A 25,788-nucleotide genomic window follows, 5' to 3' on the forward strand; every position below is an offset into this window, starting at 1 on the left:
CAAAACATGGTTTGTTCCTATTACAGTGTGAACTAAGGAATCTTACACCTTCTTCATGCTCCTTTTGTTTAGCATAGTGTTAATTTTAATCTTATCTTCCTTTCATTCACTTTTACTCTAGTCCAACTCTTCTTTTTCCTGGTGTCAGTCCTGTCATTTCTTAATACCTTTCTCACCCCCGATCCACACCCACTGCAGTTACTTCGTTCTATTATAAGTGAGAAAGAAAGAGCCAGTTAGATGAGATCCATAACTGGTACCAGGTGTTCCAGTATAGTTTACAGGGTTTAAAGTCCAGGTTCACGAGTGAGGTCTCAGCCTCTCCTGCCCTCAGCAACAAAGCAGCTTCTGTTGCTGCTCCTCACTGATGGTAGATGGAGTCTGCTGTGACCAGGGGAAAGGAAGGGGCTTCATAAGCTCATACACTTCCTCCTCCTATCACTGTCTGGTGGTAGTGAGAGCATTTCTGCTAGTTCAAGAGACGGGGGAGATCCAAGTCTCATGATTTTCCTGCTTCCAATTGCAGCAGGATGACTACAGCTACTGCTTTCTGATAGTTCAATTGAGCAAGACAGGTATACAGACTGATTCTTATGGCCTACCTACCTATAGGTAGGGCCCTACCAAATTCACAGTCCATATTGGTCAATTTCGTGGTCATAGGATTAAAAAAATCATAATTTCACAGTGTTGTAATTGTAAGTGTCTTGACCCAAAAAGGAGTTTTGGCGGAGTCACAAGATTGTTGTAGGGGGGGTTGCAGTACTGCTACCCTTACTTCTCAGCTGCTGCTGACAGCAGCGCTGCCTTCAGAGCTGAGCATCTGGAGAGTGGCAGCTGCTGGCTGGGATCCCAGCTCTGAAGGCAGAGATGCGGCCAGCAGCAGCGTAGAAGTAAGCATGGCATGGTATGGTATTGCCACCCTTACTTCTGTGCTCTTGCCTGCAGAGCTGGGCCATCAGTCAGCAACTGCCGCTCTCCGGCCACCCAGCTCTGAAGGCAGTGCAGAAGTAAGGGTGGCAATACTGTGACCCCCACGCCAAATTAACCTTGTGACCCCTCTGCAGCACCCTTTTGGGTCAGGACCCCCAATTTGAGAAACACTGGTCTCCCCCATGAAATCCGTATAGTATAGGGTAAAAGCATATGAAAGGCCAGATTACACGGGGGGGACACCAGATTTCCTGGTCCGTGACGCGTTTTTCATGGTCGTGAATTTGGTAGGGCTCTACCTATAGGAGCAACATCTCTTGTTGCTCACCATGCAGATCTTGTGTTGCAGTTAGGAGGTTGTCATTAATGGTCCTCGGAGCTGGGAAGAAGTCTTGCCCAATCGTCTGGCTCATGTCACTCCTGTTAGAAAAGAGACATTAATAAACTTGATGCACACTGACATTGGGATCAACTGTTATCTATTGAGTCACAGGCATGTGATATTTTCTCCCTAAGGGAGATTGACTGTTCAAACAGAGCATACTGTTTTGTTTAGTGGGAGTTGAATCTCTGAAAAGCTGCTTACTGGAGCTCAAGTGAGCCTTATGAAAGATCCAGACTCAGGGATGTGTGTTTATGTGAGATTAGGCATAAATAGTATCAAAATGGTTTTAACTTTTCTCCTCTTTAAAACTTTGAAATAGTTCTAAAATCTGTTTATGAAATCCCTTTGTGTATACTTATCTCTGTTGAAATTTTTGTCTGCATTAGAGATGTACCTAAACCATTAAGTTTTGGTCTGGAGTTTGAGACAAATTTGCTTTAAATTTGGGATGTTTGTAATTGGAATACAAATGTACTCTTAAATATTGCTAAACTACTTGTCAATATAAAATATAATGTACAGTAATATGAAGAATTACTAAAATGTAAAAGGTGCACATGAATGTTTTCCTGCACAAAAATCTTTATTAAAAGACAAAGTTGAAAATGTCTTAACATTTACTGCAGTTGACGCCCACTCCGCCATTTTAAGCCTTCCAAGTATACTCTTATTTTTAAAAAAATATCCAAATATCTTGTAAATGCCACTTCTGTTTTACCCCAAAGTTGCAAAACATTGTCTATTATTGTAAAATGTGTCTTGACACATTTCAATTAGCTCTGCTTGGTTTTATGAGATTTGGAAGGTGGGGAGTGAACACTGAGTGTCTCTGTAAACTCGAAAGCTTGTCTCTCTCTCACCCACAGAAGTTGGTCCAATAAAAGATTTTACCTCACACACCTTGTCTCTCTAAAGCTAGTCCTGTTACTCATGAAGACTCTGTTTGTGAGGGAAGATGGCAAACCAGCTGATGTTTAAGTTTTTTTGTGTTGATAGTGAGTTTGTGCTAATTTTCTGTCTAGCAGTCTGAAGGATGTGGATACAGTTTTCCTTCATTTTGCACAAAAGAGCTGTAGAACATTTTCAGAATTGCTCTTGCATTTCAGCTTTGCAATTCAGATAAACCCATCATTTTTGCTATTTACCTCAGATCTGCCCTGCTGATTTAATGGTAGGGCTTCACCCCAAATGGTAAAATTTGCTGATAGGATGGTCATAACATATTATTAGGGAGACATATTTGAAGGAGTCACTACTTTGTTGCTGAAGATATCCGTTATCCTTATTTTGAAGGGATCTTTTCCGTAACAACCAGTCTTAGATACTTATAAATCAAGTGGGCTATATCGTAGTGCTGGGAGTTGGGAGGGATAGGATTGGGTGTTATAATTAAATAGATGAGGATAGTCAGTTTTGTTTATTTCCACGTTCTGATTGAAGACTGGGGCATATACTATTCATCAAATATTCTATCAATTTATTCCAGTTAAACTGATAAAATTACAAATCAACTCTGTCTCCCATAGTCCAGTAATATTAATTACACAGTGGAAAAGATAATAACAGAGAATATATTTTATTATTGACAGGACACAGCATTTTGAATTTTTTCTTCAGGAAGTAGATTTTGATGAGTATGCATTTATCTGTTTCATTCCATCATTAATCATAGGTAAAATATGAGTTGTAATGTAATGTATTTTTTTCATCATATACCTAGGAGTAAGTCATGATAGTTGATCATTAATTCCTTTGACATTTTCTGTAATGTAGAAAAATCTCCTGCACAACTTTTTAATATGCTTATTTTCATAGTACATCATTTGGTTGAATTGCTCCATGGTTTTACATTTGGATGGGTGTTTTAAAAATCTGTTTTAAAGTAGTAGTTAAAGCTTTCCTATAAGTTACTCATTTGGTAATTAGAAACATGCTCTTTTGTAAACTTCCTGAAATTGTTCTTGTTGCTTTACAATTTTTGCTCATGGAGACCGCAATAAGAGAGTAAAGGCGTGCGCGCACACACACACAACAATAAGAAGAAAAATGTCATTGTGTATATGTAACCAAAAGTTTTTTTTTGGTTCATGGGACCCGGGGATCTGGGGGTCCTAGTGGATCACAAGCTAAATATGAGTCAACATTGTAACACTATTGTAAAAATAAGCAAACATAATTCTGGGATTAGCAGGAGTGTTGTAAGCAAGACACAAGAACATAAGAACATAAGAATTACATGGGTTTTAAATCAGATCAGAACTTAGTCCAATGCAGTTTATAAGAACATAAGAACGGTCATAATGGGTCAGACCAAAGGTCCATCTACGCCAGTATCCTGTCTTGCAACAGTGGCCAATGCCAGGTGCCCCAGAGAGAATGAACGGAAAAGGTAATGATCAAATGATTCTTCCCCTGTCACCCATTCCCATCTTCTGGCAACCAGAGGCTAGGGACACCATACCTGCCCATCCTGGCTAATAGCCATTGATGGACCTATCCTCCATGAACGTATCTAGTTCTTTTTTTAACCCTGTTATAGTCTTGGCCTTCACAACATTCTCTGGCAAGGAGTTCTATGGGTTGACTGTGCATTGTGTGAAAGAATACTTCCTTTTGTTTGTTTTAAACCTGCTGCCTATTAATTTCATTTGGTGACCCCTAGTTCTTGTGTCATGAGAAGTAGTAAACAACACTTCCTTATTTACATTCCCTACACCAGTCATGATCTTATAGACCTCTATAATATCTCCCCTTAGCCATCTCTTTTCCAAGATCAACAGTCCCAGTCTTATTAATCTCTCCTCATACAGAAGCCGTTCCATACCCCTAATCATTTTTGTTGCCCTTTTCTGAACCTTTTCCAATTCCAGTATATCTTTTTTGAGATGGGACGACCACATCTGCACACAGTATTCAAGATGTGGGCGTACCATGGATTTATATAGAGGCAACGTGATATTTTCTGTCCTATTTTCTATCCCCTTCTTAATTATTCCCAGCATTCTGTTTGCTTTTTTGACTGCTGCTGCAAATTGAGTGGATGTTTTCAGATAATTATCCACAATGACTCCAAGATCTCTTTCTTGAATGGTAACAGCTAATTTAGACCCCATCATTTTATATGTATAGTTGGGATTATGCATTACATTACAGTGTGCATTACTTTGCATTTATCAACATTAAATTTCATCTGCCATTTTGTTGCCCAGTCACCCAGTTTTGAGATATCCTTTTGTACCTCTTTGCAGTCTGTCTGGGTCTTAACTATCTTGAATAGTTTTGTATCGTCTGCAAATTTTGCCACCTCACTGTTATCCTTTTTTCCAGATCATTTATGAATATGTTGACTAGGACTGGTCCCAGAACAGACCCCTGGGGGACACCACTATTTATGTCTCTCCATTCTGAAAACTGACCATTTATACCTCGACTTGTTTCCTATCTTTTAACCAGTTACCAATCCATGAGATCACCTTCCCTCTTATCCCGTGGCAGCTTACTTTGCGTAAGAGCCTTTGTTGAGGGACCTTGTCAAAGGCTTTCTGAAAATCTAAGTATACTAACTATATCCACTGGATCCCCCTGGTCAACATGCTTATATAACCCCTGAAAGAATTCTAGTAGATTGGTGAGGCATGATTTCCTTTTACTAAAACCACGTTGACTCTTCCTCAACAAATTATGTTCATCTATATGTCTGACAATATTGTTCTTTATTATAGTTTCAATCAGTTTGCCTGGTAATGAAGTCAGGCTTACAGGCATGTAATTGCCGGGATCACCTCTGGAGCCCTTTTTAAAAATTGGCGTCACATTAGCTATCCTCCAGTCATCTGGTACAGAAGCTGATTTAAATGATAGGTTACAAATCACAGTTAGTAGTTCTGCAATTTCACATTTGAGTTCCTTCAGAACTCTTGGGTGAATACCATCTGGTCCTAGTGACTTATTGCTGTTTAATTTATCAATTTGTTCCAAAACTTCCTCTAATGATACCTCAATCTGGGACAGTTCCTCAGATCTGTTGCCTAAAAAGAATGACTCAGGTTTGGGAATCTCCCTCACCTCCTCAGCTGTGAAGACCGATGCAAAGAATTCATTTAGTTTCTCCGCAATGGCGTTATCGTCCTTGAGTGTGCCTTGAGCATCTCGATCGTCCAGTGGCCCCACTGGTTGCTTAGCAGGCTTCCTGCTTCTGATGGACTTAAAAAAAAAGTTGCTATTACTTTTTGAGTCTTTGGCTACCTGTTCCTCAATTCTTTTTTGGCCTTCCTAACTGTATTTTTACACTTCATTTGCCAGGGTTTATGCTCTGTTCTATTTTCCTCAGTAGGATTTAACTTCCACTTTTTAAAAGATGCCTTTTTGCTCTCACAGTTTCTTTTATTTTATTGTTTAGCCACGGTGGCACTTTTTTGGTTCTCTTGCTATATTTTTTTAATTTGGGGTATACATTTAAGTTGAGCCTCCATTATGGTGTCTTTAAAAAGTCTCCACGCAGCTTGCAGAGATTTCACTTTTGGCACCGTACCCTTTAATTTCTGTTTAACTAACCTTCTCATTTTTGTGTAGTTCCCCTTTCTGCAATTAAATGCTACAGTGTTGGGCTGCTGTGGTGTTTTTCCTGCCACAGGGATATTAAATTTAATTATATTATGGTCACTATTACAGGTGGTCCAGCTATATTCACCTCTTGGACCAGATCCTGTGATCCATTTAGGATTAAATCAAGAATTAAATCTCCTCTGGTGGGTTCCAGGACCAGCTGCTCCAAGAAGCAGTCATTTAAGGTGTCAAAAAATGTTAGCTCTGCATCCTGTCCTGAGGTGACATGTACCCGGTCAATATGGGGATAATTGAAATCCCCCATTATTATTATTGAGTTTTTTATTTTAATAGCCTCTCTAATCTCCCTGAGCATTTCACAGTCACTATCACCATCCTGGTCAGGTGGTCAGTAATGTATCCCTACCACTATATTCTTATTATTAAAGCATGGAATTTCTATCCATACAGATTCTATGGTACAGTTTGATTCATTTATGATTTTTACTTCATTTGATTCTATGCTTTCTTTCACATATAGTGCCACTCCCCTACCAGCATGACCTGTTCTATCCTTCTGATATATTTTGTACCCTGGTAATTCTTCCGCTGTACTCTGTACTTATTAGGCCTCAGCTGTAGTATTGTGTTCAGTTCTGAGTACCACATTTCAGGAAAGATGTGGACAAATTGGAGAAAGTCCAGAGAGGAACAACAAAAATTATTAAAAGTCTAGAAAACATGACTTATGAGGGGAGATTGGGTTTGCTTAGGTTGGAGAAGAGAAGACTGAGGGGGAACACGATAACAGTTTTCAAGTATATAGCATGATTATAGTTTTCAAGTATATAAAAGGTTGTTAAAAGGAGAAAAATTGTTTTCTTTAACCTCTGAGGATAGGACAAGAAGCAATTGGCTTAAATTACAGCAAGGATAGTTTAGGTTGGACATTAGGAAAAACAACCTAACTTTCAGGGTAGTTAAGCACTGAAATAAATTGCCTAGGGAGGTTGCGGAATCTCCATCATTGGAGATTTTTAAGATCAGGTTGGACGAACACCTGTCAGGGATGGTCTAGATATTTAGTCCTGCCCTGAGTGCAGGGAACTGGACTAGAAGACCTTTTGAGGTCCCTTCCAGGCCTACATTTCACTGATTATATAATACAAGAATGGTATAAAAAGGGGATTCAGGGTAGAGGAATAAAGTTGAACATGTCTGCATACAAAAGATCTACTGCTTTAATTATACCATTGTGTGTGTGTGTGTGTGTATTTTATATATCTATATTTTCATACAGCTATATGTACTTATATAAAAGAGATTATACTAATGTAACTTATTCCCTTTCCCATACAGGAAGAACAAACTTTGCTGGTATAAGCACTTTTATACTGCTATAGTCACATCCACAGTATGGTTTTTAGTGATATAACTATTTCAGTAAAAAAAAATCACATCCCTAAAAGAGTTATATTGGCACAAAATTTGTGATTAGGCCAGGCCTTTGTCTGCCCTACAAGGGAAGGTTAAAAGAACTAGATATGTATAGCTTTGGTAAAAAGATTAAGAAATGATCTGGAAAAAACACAAATATTTGAAGAATGGCAATTATAGCAAAAGGATGGATTTGTCTGGAGTATTCTAAGACACTATAATTAGGAGTTAAAATAAGAAATTAAGTGTAAGATAATTTAGCCTGGATGTTAAGAAAAATCACTTAATAAATTCTGCAGCTCAGTGTCTCCCACAATTCTGATAGGTATGAACTATTCCCCTCCTGTCTGCAGTTTCCGGAGGCAGTTCAAAGCTATATCACAGCCCATGATAGCCATGCTCCTTGCTCCGGCCTGCTCCATATCTTCTGCTCTATAGCAGCTGTCAAGCAGTAGTTCACTTTGCATGTGACCTTTTTTTTTTTTTTGCCAGTTTATGATTTTATCATTTTTTTTTCCGGGCAGTAGCGAGCAGCCATTTCTTTCTTCTCTCTCTCCTGGATCATCTGTGGAGCAGTGAGGGTGCTCTTAGCCACCTGGAGCCAGCACTGCAGCCCCTCCCAGCTGAACTCCTCTGGCCCTGCTCAGGCATGGTAGAGCTGTTGTGCAAACACTGAGGTAAATCCAAGCAGTGTTCTTTTTTTGAGGCAGCCTTTACAAATTATTTGGAGGATGAATCATGCCCTGCCTGCTCTCAGCCAGCCAACCCGTGCATTGCTAGGACATGGGGCTCTGAGTCTGATGGGCATGTTGGGCCCCGCCCATCCCAAGAAGCCATGACTCCAATACAGAAAATCCTGATCTGGAGAAGCAGAGCAGAGAGAGATATTAAAGACAAGGACTTCAGCCAAAGGGGTAAGTCCTAGGGCAGAACAGGACTGGAAAGAAAAAAAAACCTTTGTGGGGCTTCAGATCCCATCCTACCCCCAAGTCCTAAAATGGGTCCTAGGTTACCTGGGGAGAGAAGCAGGGCTCTTACTTGCCTCCCCTTCTTCTCAACTCAAATCAGGGTATTCCAGCAATGAAACTCCATCCATGGGAAGGGTGAGTGGGACCCTAAGGGGGAGGACATGGAGGGAGATATATTCAGAGAATTCAAGGCAGTGCATAAAGCAAACCACACAAAAAATGCCCTTGCCACAGCCAGAAAGACTAAAAAACAAAACAAAAAACAACAACCCAAAAAAAAACCCTAAAAGAAAAATAAAAAGTATAAAAAACCTAAGACGTATTCGTTCTCTGGTTCCAACACCTCCACTCCCCTGAGGAAGGGGAACTCTCAGATTCAAGCTCTGAGCAGGAGATGGAAAAATGCAACACAGAATTTTTTCCCTGAAATGTTTGAAACCATCTGCAGAAAGGGTGCACCAATAATCTAGATCTAACCTGATCAGGCACTAGAGGACACGCATAAAGGGAAATATCTGCCTTCTAAATCCTCACCTGAGACAGCAATCCGACTGCACTCATCCTTCCAGGATATGAGCAGAGAGAAACAGGAAACCCCTGATGTAGCTAAATGTATAAGTAGCCATGCACTTAGATGTTACAAGTTGCAAGAGCCAAAAAATGCCATTACAGATACCCCAAAGGTCAATGCTGCAGTGGCATCTCTAGCAGAGGATATGGCAATCCAGTCTGAAGGGGATTTCTTTCCCAAAAGATCCTACTGGTAGAAAGGTGGAAGCTACCCTTAGAAGTGACTTTGAGCTTTTGCTGGCTACTCTTAGAGCATCTCTGGCAGCTACATGCTTTGCAAGAGCCATCCTGACTTGCAGTCTGCATTTAAGAAAATTTCCCTACCAACAGTCTTTGTGACAGATACCTCAAAAGATGCTAAGAGATTTTTAAGCTGGGGCCATGGAATGTATGTCAGCAGCCAGACACCATACCTGGCTTTGTGCCTGAAAGGTTGATGCTCACTCCAAACAAATTCAGTGCTAATTTAAATTCACAGGTTCTCTCCTCTTTGGGGAAAAACTAGACAAAATAGTCACAGAAAGCGCTGCCAAACTGAGATAGTCTCTCTCTTTCCAACTCAGTGCTCTAAGGAGGAACAACAAACCTAGCAACAGACAAAAAAGCTCCTTTCATCCATCCTAACAAGGATAACAGAGGAAAGGCACAGGTATATCAGGTAAAAATCCTGGAACTGGGGATCAGTTGGAAAATCCCAAGGGGAATCCATTGCCTCTGACAGCCCACCATCATAATAAATGAATGTGACTCCACCTAGACCTGAATATAGGAGACAGAATTTCCCACTTCTCAGGCAAATGCTCTCAAATGACCACAGACAAATGGGTGAAAGAGAAGTGAGTTGCGGATAGTCCCTTGAACTAAATTCCCCACCTCATCCAATCCCTCATCCCAAGCGACTCCATAAAATGTGAGCTGATATTAAATGAAATCTCACATCTCCTGGAAATAGGAGCAATATAAAGGGTTTCCTCAGAAGAAAGATTCTTAGGACTGTGCTCCATTTTTTTTCATTGTCCAGAAGCATATGGAGCGTCAGAGCCATCTTGGATTTCAAGCAGCTCAACAAATGGGTGAAGAAGATGAGATTCTGTATGGATACCCTAGCTTCAACAGTAACATCTATGTCTTTTTCGTTCTATGGATCTAGCAGATGCACATCTCTTATGACCATCACACCACACACTTCTGAAATTTGCATACAGCACAGCCCACTACCAGTATCATATGCTCCCATTTTGTCAGCCCCTAGAGTTTTTACTAAGATGATGGTGGTAATAATAGCGAGACTCAGGTCTCAGAGCACTCACCTGGATCCCTTCCTAGACAACATCTTGATCATTACTCTGACCAAAGCATCAGCAAGTAGTGCCACAATGCAGACACTGGATCTGTTTCAAGCACGCAGATTTGTGATAAACACCAAGAAGAGCTCCTTGACTACCTCCACAAAGGTAATTCACATGAGAACGGAAATAGACTATGATGTGTGATGTATATGTATGATGTATATCAGAAAACAAAGTGGAACAAAGAGTGTAATTCTACACACAGAAGTAATGGAGATAATGGAATGGGCAGTGAGATCTCTTCCTTCCATTGGAGCAATACATATAAAAGGAGAACTTTACCAAAAGGCAGAGTGGTGCCTGAATCAGGAAGTCTTCTCTCTGATTTTGCAGAAGTTTGGCCTTCTGGCAGTCGACTTGTTTGCCAGTCACAAGAACGCAATCAGCCGATGTACTTCAGCAGGGAAGCAGACTCCCAAATTCCTGGGGATGGGTGCTCTTTCCTCAAATAGTTACAAGAACTCTTATATGTATTCCTTTCCTTTCCACTTTTGGGAAAGGTGATCCAGAAGATAAGGCAAGAAGCAGTAATGGTGATAGTGCTAGCTCCACAATGGCCAAGGAGACTATGCTTTTCCGATCTGATAGAACTGAAATTGGAACCACCATTGTAGCTATCAGTAAACCAGACATATTTTACCAAAGGCCATTGCTCCATCCAGACCCAGTCTGTCTGCAGCTGACAGCCTGGCTATTGAGAGCGAAGAATTAGCCATGCCAGGATTATCTTCCGAAGTGACTGGAACCCTCTTCTTCTCCAGGTGAGCTTTAACCGTAAAGGCTTATTCCTCCATCTGGACTAGGTTTAGCTCAGGGTGTCAAGAACACAACAATAATCCCAAGGATCCTGGTATCCCAATTATCTTGAACTTTCTTCAGGAAGGTATAGATAAGAGACTTTATAGCATGCCACGTGTCAGCTGTAACCTCCTATTCACAGAGAACCCTCAGATATCCAGATTTCTTTGACAATCAGACTGCTAAACCTGTAGATAGACCAATCTTTCCCAAGTAAGGCCTACCACTGGTGTTAAAAGCCCCACACTTAGCCAGGATGGGCAGGAATGCAAAACCATGCTGTGAAGCGTCCCTAGCCTCTGTTTGCTAGAAGCAGGAAATGGGTGACGGGATGGATCACTTGATGATTACCAGTTCTGTTCATTCCCTCTGAAGCACTTGGCATTGGCCACTGTCGGAAAACAGGATACTGGGCTAGATGGACCATGGGTCTGACCCAGTATGGCCGTTCTTGTGTTCTTATGTTCCCACTCCCTTTTGAAACAATGATATCAATATTTTCATTCTACCGATCCATCAAAACCTGTTTTCTGATTCCCATCATGTCTGCTAGATAAGTTTCTGAACTGGCAACTGTACCCATGCAGGAACCTCATTGTGTGTTCCATAATGACAAGATGATGCTAAGAATTCCAGAATTTTTCTTGCCTAGGGTTAATTCATCTTTCCATGCCTCCCTTCATTCTGTCCAAACCCACCACATTTAGCAGTAAAGCTGTGGCACACTTTAGATTTTGAAGAGCGCTAATGATCTGTAGCAAGCACACCAAATCAACAAGATCGGGGTCCTTGTTAGTCTCCTTTCATCTGAAGTACCCACGGCTCAGGATATCCAGGCTATACTAGCTAGATGGATCAAGCTGTGTATCTTAGAAACATATGAGGCATCAGTTACTCCTGTCCAGATGGCATCAAAGCACACTCTGCAATATTTATGTTGACTTTGTGGGCAGAAGGAGCTTGTGCTTCCACTGCAGAGAAATGCAGGGCAGCAAGGTGGTCATTAGTTAACACCTTTATCAGGCACTGTAACATGGACTTTCTTTCCTCTGCAGAGGCCTCCTTTGGCAGGAAGCTTCAGGCAGTGGACCAGTAGTAGCTTTACAATTTTGGGCAATTAACTTAGGGAGGTCTTCCCTATTTCATTCTGTCTTTAATTCTCCCTACCTACTGCTGTTCACTGCTCGCTACTTCCCATATGTATCAGATTTGTGGGAGACACAGAGCTGCAGAATGGTAAATTCCTTACCCAATAATTTCCTTTCTGCTTGCAGTGTCTCCCACAATTCTACCCGCTCTGGTTCTCTTCCTAACCAAGGGACAGTGTTTAATTTTGACAGTTGTGCTTGTAGGCTGTAGCCAACACTACATAGTTTATTGTTTGGCATTTAAGTTATTGTTACTAATCATATTCTATGAGTTTTTACACAGCTATGGAATGAATCATCTGTCAGCAAGCCAGAGAAAAAGGCACGGTTAGTACAGGCTGAGCTACAGCCTTTGAACTGCCTCTGGAAATTAGAGACAGGAGAGTAATAGCTCATATGTATCAAAATTGTGGGAGACGCTGCTAAGAGAAAGGAAATTATCAAGTAAGAAATTTATCATTCTCTTATAGGATGTGGTGGAAGTCCTGTTGCTAGTATTATTTATAATTTGGCATAATTATATAATTATAATCATAATACTACTTGTATTCTATTCTGTTCTATTCTTATAGATGGGACAGGTGCCAGGTTGTAGTTTAGGTTGCTGAATACTTTATAAGATGTTTTCAGTTGCTTATAACTTTCCCAAATATAAGCTGTTCACTGAAATTTTCCATTCCAGATGTCTGACTCAGGCTGAATATTTTTTTTGAGGGGGGGGGAGATTTTTAATTAAAATAGTTCAGGTATTTTCAGGAATGAGGTTTGGTAAAAATGTATTGCTTTGCCCATATTAAAAAAAATATTCCAATGGTTTTGTTTGGAAGCTTTAGCACCTCCATGCTTTAGGGGCCAGTGGCTTAGCATTTGGCAGGAGGTGATTCTGATGTCAGGCCTTTTATCTACTCTGTGAAAACTTGCTAGAATATGGCCAAGTTATAAGCCTCTAAAAAAATTGGAGTTTGCCCATGCTCAGTTGAGACTTGTTTGAACTCGGTAGCTAAATTCTCCGAAGATTCCATCTATTCTGGGCATGCTCTGTCCCAAGCTGCAGGGACTAAGCAGGACTTTATCTGCAATTGCTCCTCTTCCCAGCTGCCAGAAGCTGCTGTGGCAGTGGGCACAAGAACTTTGACCATGGGAAATGGATCCCCCTGCTGGCGCCCAAGCAGTGGTCTCCATGCTCGTGGCCACGCAGGGTAGAGGAGGAGGAGGCAGCTTGACTGAAATGCAGAAGGTGAGAAATAGGAGAGGGGTGGGGACAAAGGCTGGACAAAGGGGAGCAGGAAGCGATAGGTATTTGATTTTGAGGGGAATTAAGAGCAGGCCAAGAGGGAGGAGCAAGGCCAGGAGCAAAGGCGGGAAGAACACTTGGGTGGGGAGATAGAAACATCACAGGAGAGGGTCAAGAGCACAAGGAGGGTGAACAGGAGAGAGGAAAGGAGCAGATGAGGCCAGGTCATGGTCAGGGCAGGAGGAAGGAGAGATGGGGGAGAGGAAGGAAGACATGAGCAGAAGCTTGGGGATGGGAGGGACGGGGCAGGAAGGATAAGAGCAGAGGGACAGAGATAGAAGTGTGGGCACAGGCAGGAACCAAGTGGGATAGCAGTGGAAGGTGGGGTACAACCTCCGTTCAGCTCCCTTGTGCATATTACATGATCACATCAATTTTTTTCCATAGGACCCCTGCCTCCTTTAGTCCACATAATTGGCATCCAGACACCTGTAAGAGAATGAAATCCATAGACATAGTAAAATAAGAAAAATGCAGTATATAGACATTTGAGGACTCTGAGGTGTGGAATTTACTGGAAATCCAACTATATATAAAACACATTGTTCTGACATGGGGAAGTGAGGAAGGAATTGGAATTTGTGGTCCAGCAGCTTCAGTTTTTCAATAGTCTGATACTATGGCTAACACTTGTTAGAAATGTACTACATTATACAAAATTTTTAACATTTGTTATGTACAGTAAAAGAAGGTCACCGAGACACAAATTTGAGATTGTATTAACAAGTTATGAAATAATTTCATGGTAGGGATTTGTAACCCCTTGGTATTGGGCTGGTGTATTGCTCCGGTTAAAGCAATTTGAATGAACACATTGTTTTGAGAAATCCCAAGCCCTAGTGATGGGATTATGCAGTATATAAAACATGACACAAGCCACATTGAGATGTGAAGATAAAAATATAAAGTTTTTGTTGTTGATGTTGTTGTTGTTGGTAAGAAAAGTTACTGTTGTTAACATTATATTTAGTTTTTGGTTTTGTTTCAGTCACTGATATCCCATTTTGTTTGGATGTTTATTTCTATGTATCAGTAACAGTAATGATTTAAAGTGTTCTTCACTTATATAGTTATACTTTCTAAAAGTTAATAAAAGCACCCAGGCATTTTGTCTAAAGTGTGTCTAAAAAGTAAATTGGGATTTTCTGAATTAAAATACATATTAGAAGTGAAATTCTGACCCCATTGAAGTCAATGTGAGTTTTGCCATTGACTTGAGTGAGGCCAGGATTTCACCACAGGGTTTTTAATAATCACCAAAGCGTGCCTAGGCATATCACGGGACAAGTATGTGCAGATTTTCTCCACAGTATACCCTCTGCCAGTACAGACTGTGGGGCATGAATTGTCATCATTTAAAAACACAAGGAAAATAATGTGCATATATGTTTGAAAGCAGGTAATGTTAAACTTTCTTTAATGAGCTGTTTTTTTCCAAACCTAGCAAAGAGTCACCACCAAACTAAGGGGAGACCATGTGCCACATATGAAAGTAAAGGTCCAAATTCAGCTCTTGGTGAAAGATGAATTGTTTGGTGGGACAACTCCAGTTACTTCAAGGGCTGAATTTAGCTTACATAGTTCAGTTTTCTTTTAGCTATTTATTTGCATGTTAAATGATAAAATTGGCTAGTTTTAATTTGTTCCTTTACATCACCAGTTTTATTTAAACTTAAAAAATTGTCTACTTTGGCACCAAGATCAGGTATATAAATACTACTAGCGTCTCAAAAATGGTTTAGAATAAGTTGCCCTTTTCAGCGTCAACTATTGCTTTTGATAATACTCTATATTGTCACAAAGGGTAATAATAATGCAAAGGTGTGAAAGGTAATAGAGCACAGGGGGCATATAAATATTGTGTTTTAAAAAAGAGAAATGATCTTTTGAAAAAAAAAAGTTGAAAAAACAAAAACAACATACCCAGGCTCTGTTCTCATTGCATCAGGCTCTCTCTTCCCATTTGTTCCATTCCAATCTGTCTCATTTTCCCAAGTCCTTCCCAACACCCTTTGCAGCCATCCCTCTCATCATAAAGTCACATTCCATATTTGGCTGGTCAAAATACACTGCCAAGTCATTTGTTCTCCAGCCCTCCCCATTACACAGCCCCCTGTGAGCTTATACATCCTTCGTCACTTCATCCCCAGTGCATGCAGCATGCTCTCCCCTCTCCCTCAAAGTCCCTCAAAACACTGGTTCTGTGATTCCAATCTGCACTTGCTCCCAAGTCCTCCCGAATATATCCACTGAGTTTCCCCTACAACACCCAGTTGATTCATGATTGCTCCAGCGTGCATCATCAGTAGTCTCTTCTCTCTACACACAATGCATGTCATCTCTGTCTGTCCTGAACAAAAATAAAAATCACAACTTTGAATTAAATGTGTTGGCATTATTTCCTCTGCCTGTACTGCTACTTTGTTTGGTAGCCTGTGTTGCATTCCTTTATGGCTGGCTCCCTTTGTGTGTTTCCCTAACTGTGTCTCTAGAGTACTCATCATCATTGTGCACAGGCACCTCTTCATAGTTTCTTCTTGTGGTTTGCTGTTGGCCCCTCCTCTGGGTCAGCTGCAACCAAACGTCTCTTTTTAGTGGCAGCTTCCTCCAGAATCATAATTAGCTTTTTAAAGGGTTGGCACTGTGTGTTCATCACAGTAAGGATGAGAGGTATGAAAGGGGGCATTTATCACTGGAAGGTGGGTTTCAGCAGCACAGAAAGTCAAGCTGGGTCATGCAGCAGATATTCAGTGAACTACTGAGAAACTGAAGGTCTTTGTACTGTGACACATTTTTATTTTTGAAGTGTTGGTATATATTGTTGTCCCTAAATTAAAACATTTAAGATCATTCAAATCATGGTATAATTTATGCATTTGCTTCATAGAATTATTGTACATTAAAATTCATGCATGCAGGTGATGCATTCACAGACATTTCTCTCTGTATGAGATTACACATTTCTTTCCATTCATATTCTTCCAGGTGACTTGGATTATTACTGGCTGGATCCTGCCACGTGGCACAGTAGAGAGACATCCCCTATTAGTTCGGTAAGAAATAGGCAATGTAGGTTTATAGGTATGAAATAAATTGTTAAGAGGTTTGTTAATTATTTCATTTGCGTCACAGTGGTGCCTTCTAATCTTAGAATCTATGAAATTTTGAATTTCAGTCTTGTAAGATGCTCACTGATACTAGAACTTTGTTCTAAACCTGTGAAAAAAATGTTTGTAGATCGTGAAAATCAAAATCAGGAAGAGATTTTCATCTGAATCTATATTAGAAAAATAACTTGAGTATTTAATCTGAAATGGAGATTTTTTTCAAATGAGGTATTGTATTTCAATCCATTAGGGCCTAGGCTATCAGTTAGACACCAGTGATGTCAGCAGAATTTTTGCCCTTGACTCTAATGGGAAAAGGCTCATCAGACAATGAACATATATGAAACAGCTGAATAACATAAATATTATTCTACAGGACTGTAATTTTTTAAAAGGAATTTTCAAGATAATGGAATGCAAAGTAATGCATTTATTTTTACAAGCTGAAATACATCTTAAATGCATTAAGCTTCAAATCTGTTTTATAACTGCACTTACACATTTTGAGTGTTGAGATAATTTTACAATGAAGAAGGGTAATTGTAAATAGTTAATGAAGCAGGAGTCAAGAACTATAGTTAGGGCCCTACCAAATTCACTGTCCATTTTGGTCAATTTCGTGGTCATAGGATTTTAAAAATAGTAAATTTCTTGATTTCAGCTATTTAAATTTGAAATTTCACAGTGTTGTAACTGTAGGGGTCCTGACCCAAAAAGGAGTTGTCAGGGGGAGGAGGGGAGGGTTGCAAGCTCATTGGAGGGGGGCTGTTGGTACTGCTACCCTTACTTCTGTGCTGCTGCTGGCAGTGGCACTGCCTTCAGAGCTGGGCAGCTGGAGATCAGCGGCTGCAGGCTGGGAGCCCAGCTCTGAAGGCAGAACCACCACCAGCAGAAGCCTAGATGCAAGGATGGCCTGGTATTCTATTGCCACCCTTACTTCTGCGGTGCTGCCTGCAGAGCTTGGCCCTCAGTCAGCAGCTGCCACTATCCAGCTGCCCAGCTCTGAAGGCAGCAGTGCAGAAGTAAGGGAGGAAGGGTATGGTGTTGCCACCCTTACTTCTGTGCTGCTGCTGGTGGGACGCTGTCTTCAGAGCTGGGTGTCCGGCCAACAGCCACCACTCTCCAGCTGCCCAGCTCTGACGGGAGTGCAGAAATAAGGGTGGCAATACCATAAACCCCTCCAAAAATAACCTTGTGACCCCCCTGCAATTCCCTTTTAGGTCAGGACCCCCAGTTTGAGAAACGCTGGTCTCCCCCATGAAATCTGTATAGTATAGGGTAAAAGCACACCAAAGATCAGATTTCATGGCAGGAGACCAGATTTCACAGTCCGTGATGCATTTTTCATGGCCGTAAATTTGGTAGGCCCTAACTATAGTATTATAACAGAGAGAATTTTGTCATAGACATTATGCAGCCAAAGATTAGTTGGATTTATCTCTACTGTGACATAATAATTTAGCTGATTCTATTTGTGTGTGTAAAACAGGAAGAGATTTCCACTTTTTTGCTTCCACTTTTTTGCTTCCACTGATATTTTCTAATAGCATCCCGTAACGTGGCAACCATCTAAAGAGGGAGATCGCTTAATTGGACGTGTTATTCTTAACAAGAGAACTACCATGCCAAAAGAGTCAGGTGCATTACTGGGGCTAAAAGTAAGTATTACAAAGATTATGCTGTAAATGAATGAAACTTCCATTAGCCTAATAGATAACAGTTTAGTACACTATAGCATATCATAGATATCCAAAAAATCTCCAATTATACTGCCATTTGAGACCAATTTTACATAGTTATGTTAAAAAAGAGTGGAACATAGCTTTTCCCCCTGTGCATTGGACAGCATCCTGAATTGATGCAAATATATCAAATATTGCCCTCCACTCCCTTATGTGTACTAGAACCGCATTGACTGTGCAGCCTTTGACCATGTAACATACAGTAGCTGCATCTGATTGTGTCCATTTAATCTGTCATGAATAATGACTGCAGTATGTATATATTACCCAGATATAAGAACACCTTCTCTGTCTCTCTGTAAAACATACAAAAATAAAATACAAGAGAAACACACACACTAGATAGATAGATAGATTTAAAAAAACATGGCATGAAATTCTATAATTTAGATCCTGACCCTCGCCAGATACTGAGTGCCTCCTCAAGCATGCTTAGGACCATCAAGTACCCTGAGGTTGCAGGTGTTCAACAAAGCTCAAGATTTAGCCTCAAGTGTTTTTTGTTTTGTTTTTTAAACCAAAATTGTGCAAGATGAAGTGGAAATGCACCCTAATTCAGGCGGACTTTGTTAAGCCTTGAAAAATTAAAGTGAAATATTATCAGCGGAAACCTTCTTTAATCCCTTTATTACATTGGCCTATTTACCCATGGCAAAAGAACAGAACTGTTTTGATTAGAAGGCCATGAGGTAGAACATAGTCTATTCATCTGCCTGTTCTCCAAGCGTACACAGTACATCCTAATGCATTCATGGATTTACCGATTTTACTACATGCATTTCAATCGTGTAATCTTCATCTCATGTTCCACATTCATGAGTGTCATCTAGACACTAATATTCACAAAATCAGTGTTTAAAATTTGCACTGCTGGGAAGAAACACAAATTGCACACAGTATATAACAGTGCATCTGAATAGTTTTGGATAAGTCACCTTAAATAAATAACTGCCCTTCAAAACCTAGCAGTGCTGCTGTTTAATATAATTCTCTTAATATTTTTGCATCTGTAGCAAAACTGGTGAGTTCTGACTTTTTCCCAGTTTCACCCTGGGCCCAAAAATTAAGACATTATTTTAGAGTAACAAAATCTAAAGCTGGCTTTTCCTGACTGGAAACGAGTTGGGTTTTTTTTTAAACTGGAGGAAAAATGCTAAAGATTTAGGCCTCAAAACAGGAAACCTCTTTTAGGGAACCTCTACTGTTGCTTTCTTGAGTCTTACCTTGATTTGTTATGTGCCATACTACAGATCATTGACTCACCGGTAGGCTTAGCAGGGTGTCCTGTTGCATCCTTAAAGCTAGTGGAGACTACCTGAGATTCAGTTGTATAAATCAGTGTACTAAAATTAAGATCAGCCACCACTGTGGCAATGTGAATAAATAAAACGTTATCAATGGCTGCTACACTGGTGGGTAATGAACATTGTAGTGCATTTCATTATAAAACTCTACGCAGAATATTTCTGAGAAGACCCACTGGCTGTACAGATTCATTAGGACAACCCAGCCATTCAGAAATGACCTGTAAAACCAGCATGATCAAAATATTGGTTTTGTATTGCTTTAAAAAAACTTTAGGCTTGTACTTTGTGTAGATTTTTTTTTTACTGTGAGCAGGTAGTGTAACTTGTGTCATTGCATTTTTTTTTATTTTGACAGAATTTTTAAAATTCCAAATAGAGGCTCTCAGCCCTAGATAATATGTCTGAATTGATAGTGACCACTGTGGACAAAAGCAAAATCTGTTTTATTGCTACACATATTCACATACTGTAAAAATGTCAACGTGTCTTTGGTTTTTGTATTGATGTTATTTATTAACTGGCCATGTCATTAATAAGACAATCAGCAATTTCTGTATGCTGAGAGGAAAGAGGTTTTAGAACTCTTCCTTGCCTGAGTCCCTTTGAAGAGACTCATGTCACTTTCTCCATCAATATACTGTGCATCCTTATTTGGAGGACACTGTCATCTCTGTTGGACAGAGGATGGGAGAAGTCTGGTGCCTCTGCCTTACTTTCTCTTTCATTAAATCTTTACTGCCTTCTGATGCAGGTGTCAGTGTCTGTTGTTAGCTGCTAATGATATTGTTCCATTTGTTGTATTTAGATGTACTGTTCTCATGTATTCCCTAATACTGTACACAATACATATTTAGTTGAGAGTTTCAACTTTTACATTATTGGTTTTTTAGCACTTCTATACTGACTGCTCTGTAAGGCATTTCCATGCTTACAATCTGCTGTTTCTGCACATCCCAAACAGTTAACCATAGATTTGAACAAAACACGTTTTGTTGATTATTGTCTCAGAAAACCCACAACTGATCATTTCTGATATTTAAAATGCTATGCTATACATTCTGAATTAGACTAATTAAACTAGTGTTTTCAGAGGCAAGTAAGAGGGAATTTCAAGCTCTCTTCACTCTCAATGTGACACAATTCTGCCTTTTTGTATACGACACTCTCCTTAGCATGACGTCCATATACAAATACCATTGATAATAACAACACAGTTAATTGTGAATGACTGAGGCCCTAGTTTTAAATATAACGTTAATGTGATTAAATAAACCATGCAAGCTAAACTATTTAGATTATATTCCTTAATACGTTGCCCAGTTTGTGGTTTAAAAATACATAAATTTATGATTATCCAGGTTGTTGGAGGAAAAATGACAGATTTAGGACGACTTGGTGCCTTCATTACCAAAGTAAAGAAGGGTAGTCTAGCTGATGTGGTAGGACATCTAAGAGCAGGTAATAAAATCAACTATTCTTAGACAAATTTATGTTATTGTTGTGACTTTCTAAAATGAAATTGTTAATGTTATGTATTATGTGAATAATTTTCATATATAAATATTGTAAATAATGAAAAATGTTTTTCATGTCAATGTGGGCAGTTTTAATAACATGACTACTGTATCACTACATAATTACATTTTGCTTGGATATATGTGTAAATTCTATATGGTACTTATTAGCTGCTGAAGGATCAACATTGAGTTTCACCAGTAATATTAATAAAATAAAGAGTGAAAGGTTTTAGGAAAAAAGTGAAAAGATTTTCTCAAATAAAATCATTTTATCATGAAGATTATTTGTAAGTAATACTCTGAACAAAACAACTGAACAAAAACAGTAAAAAGTGCAATGCCTTGAAAATGAACTGCACCTAGATTTAATTCTGAGATTGGCAGCTGGCAGAAGGGAAAGAGGGAAACTGGGATTAGAAATTAAGGGGGAAAGTGGTGACTGGGCTGGCTGGCAGTGAAACTGGGACTGGGAGCAAAGGCAGAGACTGAGATTGGGAGCTGGACTGACTGGGTAAAGAGACTGAGATGATGGTATGAGGGAGAGAGGAGACAGATCTGACAAGGAACCAGAATGCTGGGGTAGAACTGAGAGTGTCTAGGCAAAGAGACTGGGACAAGCAGCTGGAGGGGAATAGGCAGACACTGAAATTGGATGAGGAGAGAGCCTGGGAGATAGTGGGGACAGATGGGAGGGGATTAGAGGCCGAGTCGGGGGAGAGACAGTTTGGATGAGGAGCCAGGACGGGTGAATGGAGGACTGGCTGGGTAAGGAAACTGGTGAGAAGTAGCTGCATGCAGTTGGGAACTGTCAAGCAGACTGCGACTGTAAGTGGAGAGTCAGGAAGTGTGAGACTAGGACTTGCTAGGTAAAGGGACTGGGATGAGAAGCATGAGACAGGGACTAGCTACATGAGGAAAATGAGATTAGGAGAGGGACAGGTTGGAGGGCACAGGGCAGAAGGAGTCAAACTTGGTGGGAACTGGCAGGAAAGTCTGTGCCCTCCAAAGCCTGGAATGGAACCAAAAATTCTTGAATCTCACTACTCCTTTTCTGTCAGCAAATATCTGTGAAAACCAATGACAGTGCATCACATCTCTCATTAGTCCTGGTCCACATTGAGGATGACAACCTATTATTGTTATCAGTTACTCCATTAGCTTAATGGACAGAGGTCTGTGCAGTGGATCTAAAGTAGCGGTTCTCAGCCCATGGGCTGTATTTGGCCCAATTAGCACAGAGCTGAAAGGCCGTGCCCAAGATCCCGGGTTCCCAGCACAGGGGTGTCCGAGCTGCCCTGCTGCCCAGCACCGAGGGGTCCGGCTGGGCATGCCCTGTGTGGCAGGAGTTCAGGGTGGAGGCTGCCAGTGGGCCCCACGGGGTAAGGGATTGCTGGCAGCCCCACAGGGTCAGGGCTCCGGGGGTCCCGGCCAGCCCTGCAGGGTTGGGGTCTGGAGCAGCCAGCCCGCCCCATGCCCAGCTGCTGCGCCACCCGGCGCGGAGGGGTCAGGGCTGCCAGCGAGCCCAATGGGGTTGGGGATCCAGGGTTCCCAGCCGGCCCTGTGAGCTCTGGGATCCGTCGCAGCTGTCCAGCCCTACAAGCTCCGGTGCTGCTGGCCCGCCCCGCCTGGTGGGGGTCAGGGATGCCGCCAGGCCCCTGCAAGCTCCAGATCTGAGGCAGCCGGCCCAGCCCATGCAGAGGAGGTGTCGGGGCTGCTGGGCAGCCATGTGACGGAGGTCCGGGGAAGCCACCTGGCCCCACTGGGTCCAGGGTCTGGGCAGCTACATGTCGGGGACCAGTGTCCGGGGTAGCCTTCTGGCCCCGGTGTCCAGGGTGGGCAGCCAGCCGTCCCGCATAGCGAGGGTCGAGGTTGGGGCTGCTGCTGCCCTGCCACCCAGCCCCTGTGGTCCAGGTAACACACTGTGGGCTGCATATGTGGCCCACTATGTGTAATCAGTTGAGAACCACTGATCTAAAGGGTCCAACCATGCTACTGAACATACAAATGTCAATACAATGCCACAAGATAATTTCTTTCCAGTTTGCTTTTTTTTAAAATAAAATCTAGGAAGTTATGCACACAAAATCTATATTAAAACATTATTAAGGTTGCAAAGTCAAACATTCAAAAATTAGGAAATACCAGAATTAAGGTTGGCTGTACTAAATAGGCTGCTAGTTAGTTTTAGATAAATAACCCAGTTTATTTCCCGCCACTTGATAGAGGAAAACTAACTTCAGCAACGCTGAATGATAATACTCCTTCATTAATGTACTATAACATTTCACATCCTAAAGGATACCAAAGTGCTTTACAAACATATACAAACTCTGCACAGTGATCTTTATGTCTACTCCTGAATTGCAGATTCCTCAGATTTGAAAGAATAGTAATTGTTGAACATAGAATTGTGGAAGGCAGAATGTAATTATCTGAAATCAGGTTTGACTAGGATGGACTTTTAATCTTATGAAGAATTCCTTTAAATTTTTAACAAACTCAGTTTTTCAGGCCTTGCTTTAGATCTTATCCAAAGGCCTCTGGCAACACAGTTAAAGCCCGACACCATACCTGAGTCATTGGTACAGGACTGAATCTGAGAAATACTAAGTCATCATCACTAAATAAAATAGTAATAAAACAAAATGCAGTCTGCCTTGTAGTGCTTTTGATTACTGCCTATGATTGGCCCTGTTAGTAATTGAGAACTTATTTAATGGTTTCCTGAGAATTAATTTTATATATTGACCTTATTTTAGAAAACATTTTTAAGGTTTCCCTCTTGATGTAACACTGACAAATATAGAGATACATTGTAAGTATATGTTTGAATTCTAGCTCTGAACACCTTAAAAGAGTGATTAACTCTCATCCAACAATTTCACATCAGCTTGTTTCTTTTATCTTTCCAGGAGACACTGACTCATCCATCACCTTTTAATCTTTTGTTTCATTTAGTACAGGCTATGAAGACTACCCTTTGGGTACCAAAGTCATATTAAATACATATTATATAACTGTCATTGAAAAATCTCATGATTTGTAAGTTTTTAACTCTTAGGCAATCAGATATGTTACTTTTGGAGATCAACCTATCTTTATTATACACAGCTCTCATTAATAACGTGACTCTCAAAAGGTAGCACACTTCTTTCATTTCATGGCACAATACTGGTTGCCATATTATTTAGGAAATATTGAAAACACTGTACTGTTTGCAGGTAATAGCAGTGTTTTGGAAACGAGTATTGAGAGTGTCTTAAAAACTCTTTCTAATGTCTTCACAATAGTATTTTTGATTTTAGGGAATGTAGCTTAGAGATACATTGACTTTATATATGTTTTGCTGTTTTTGTGAAAAAAAAATATGGACAATAAGATTAAAAATATCTTTCTTTTTAAATTCAAGGGGATGAAGTTCTAGAATGGAATGGTAAACCCCTGCCTGGAGCTACAAATGAAGAAGTTTACAACATTATTTTAGAATCAAAATCAGAACCTCAAGTTGAAATTATTGTTTCAAGGCCTATTGGGTAAGGCTAAAAAAACTTGCTTCTTAAGTTTAGTAAATTACATGTATTAGCAGGATTTTTAAAAACTGATACAGATCTATATATATTTGTAGTGCTGTAAAATACTCTGATATGTTAACATATTAGTCAGTTTGAAAGTTATTACCTTATAATATTGGAGGACAATTTACCTTTTAAAACGTTTACTTATAATCTCAGGTTTCAGAGTAGCAGCCGTGTTAGTCTGTATTCGCAAAAAGAAAAGGAGTACTTGTGGCACCTTAGAGACCAACAAATTTATTTGAGCATAAGCTTTTGTGAGTTACAGCTCACTTCATCGGATGCATTTTGCATTTTCTACTGTAGCTGTAGCTCACGAAAGCTTATGCTCAAATAAATTTATTAGTCTCTAAGGTGCCACAAGTACTCCTTTTCTTTTTACTTATAATCTGTATACTCCATTTTCTTCACTGCCTGTTACAAACTTAGATTTGTTCTATAGCTGCAGTAATATCACTATTAAGGCGAAATTTTCAAGACAAAGTAGTAAAGAGCATATTTGTCAAATGGCAAAGGGGAAATATTGCCAGTAATGAACATAAACTGAATAGACCACCTTAAGGACCTTGCCAGAGATCAATCTGGGTGGCACTTGATCTGCAAGGGGTCTTGTCCCTTTGGGATTTTCCATGATGTTGACAGGAGAAACTTGGATCCTGATTCTGCAGGAGGTACTCAGGTGAGACTCCCATTAAAATGGGTTGGAGCTGTGCCTGAGTAAGACCTGCTTTATTAGGCTCTCAGACTTGATTCATTCACAGTAACATCAATTATCTGAACACTGCTGACTTGGAAGCAGGCATCAGTAAACATTAAACATCATATGACTTGAAATAAATCAGTTCATGAGGAATTCAAGGAGTGCCATTTATAGTTAAACATTCTAATGTCTAAGTTATTTCCAAGATTTTTTTACCGTAATTATAAATGATACCATCATTAAAAGGTGTTTGTGTAATATCTGTGTTCATTAGTTTATAAAATCATTCTCATAATAACAGTTTACATTAAATTATTCTGAATTTAATATAAATCCAAGTTGGAAGTTGCAAAATAATGATAATTTGGGGGACAAATTCTGCTTGTCTAGATTGTACAAATAGAATAATAAGGAAT

General features: G+C 40.2%; 1 protein-coding gene across 49 annotated transcripts in view; it reads left to right on the forward strand.

Moving 5' to 3' along the window:
* The window catches only part of RIMS1 (regulating synaptic membrane exocytosis 1), a 489,881-nt gene that overhangs the window by 267,772 nt on the left and 196,321 nt on the right, over positions 1–25,788 (forward strand). For all 49 annotated transcript variants that reach the window (XM_043542504.1, XM_043542505.1, XM_043542468.1 and 46 more), the window contains 4 exons: positions 16,413–16,480; positions 18,082–18,192; positions 20,942–21,041; positions 24,510–24,633. In XM_043542504.1, coding sequence (XP_043398439.1) covers positions 16,413–16,480; positions 18,082–18,192; positions 20,942–21,041; positions 24,510–24,633 — 403 coding nt within the window. The remainder of the gene's footprint in view (positions 1–16,412; positions 16,481–18,081; positions 18,193–20,941; positions 21,042–24,509; positions 24,634–25,788) is intronic.

Source organism: Chelonia mydas, chromosome 3 (assembly GCF_015237465.2).
Source record: "Chelonia mydas isolate rCheMyd1 chromosome 3, rCheMyd1.pri.v2, whole genome shotgun sequence".
Lineage (NCBI taxonomy): Eukaryota > Metazoa > Chordata > Testudines > Cheloniidae > Chelonia > Chelonia mydas.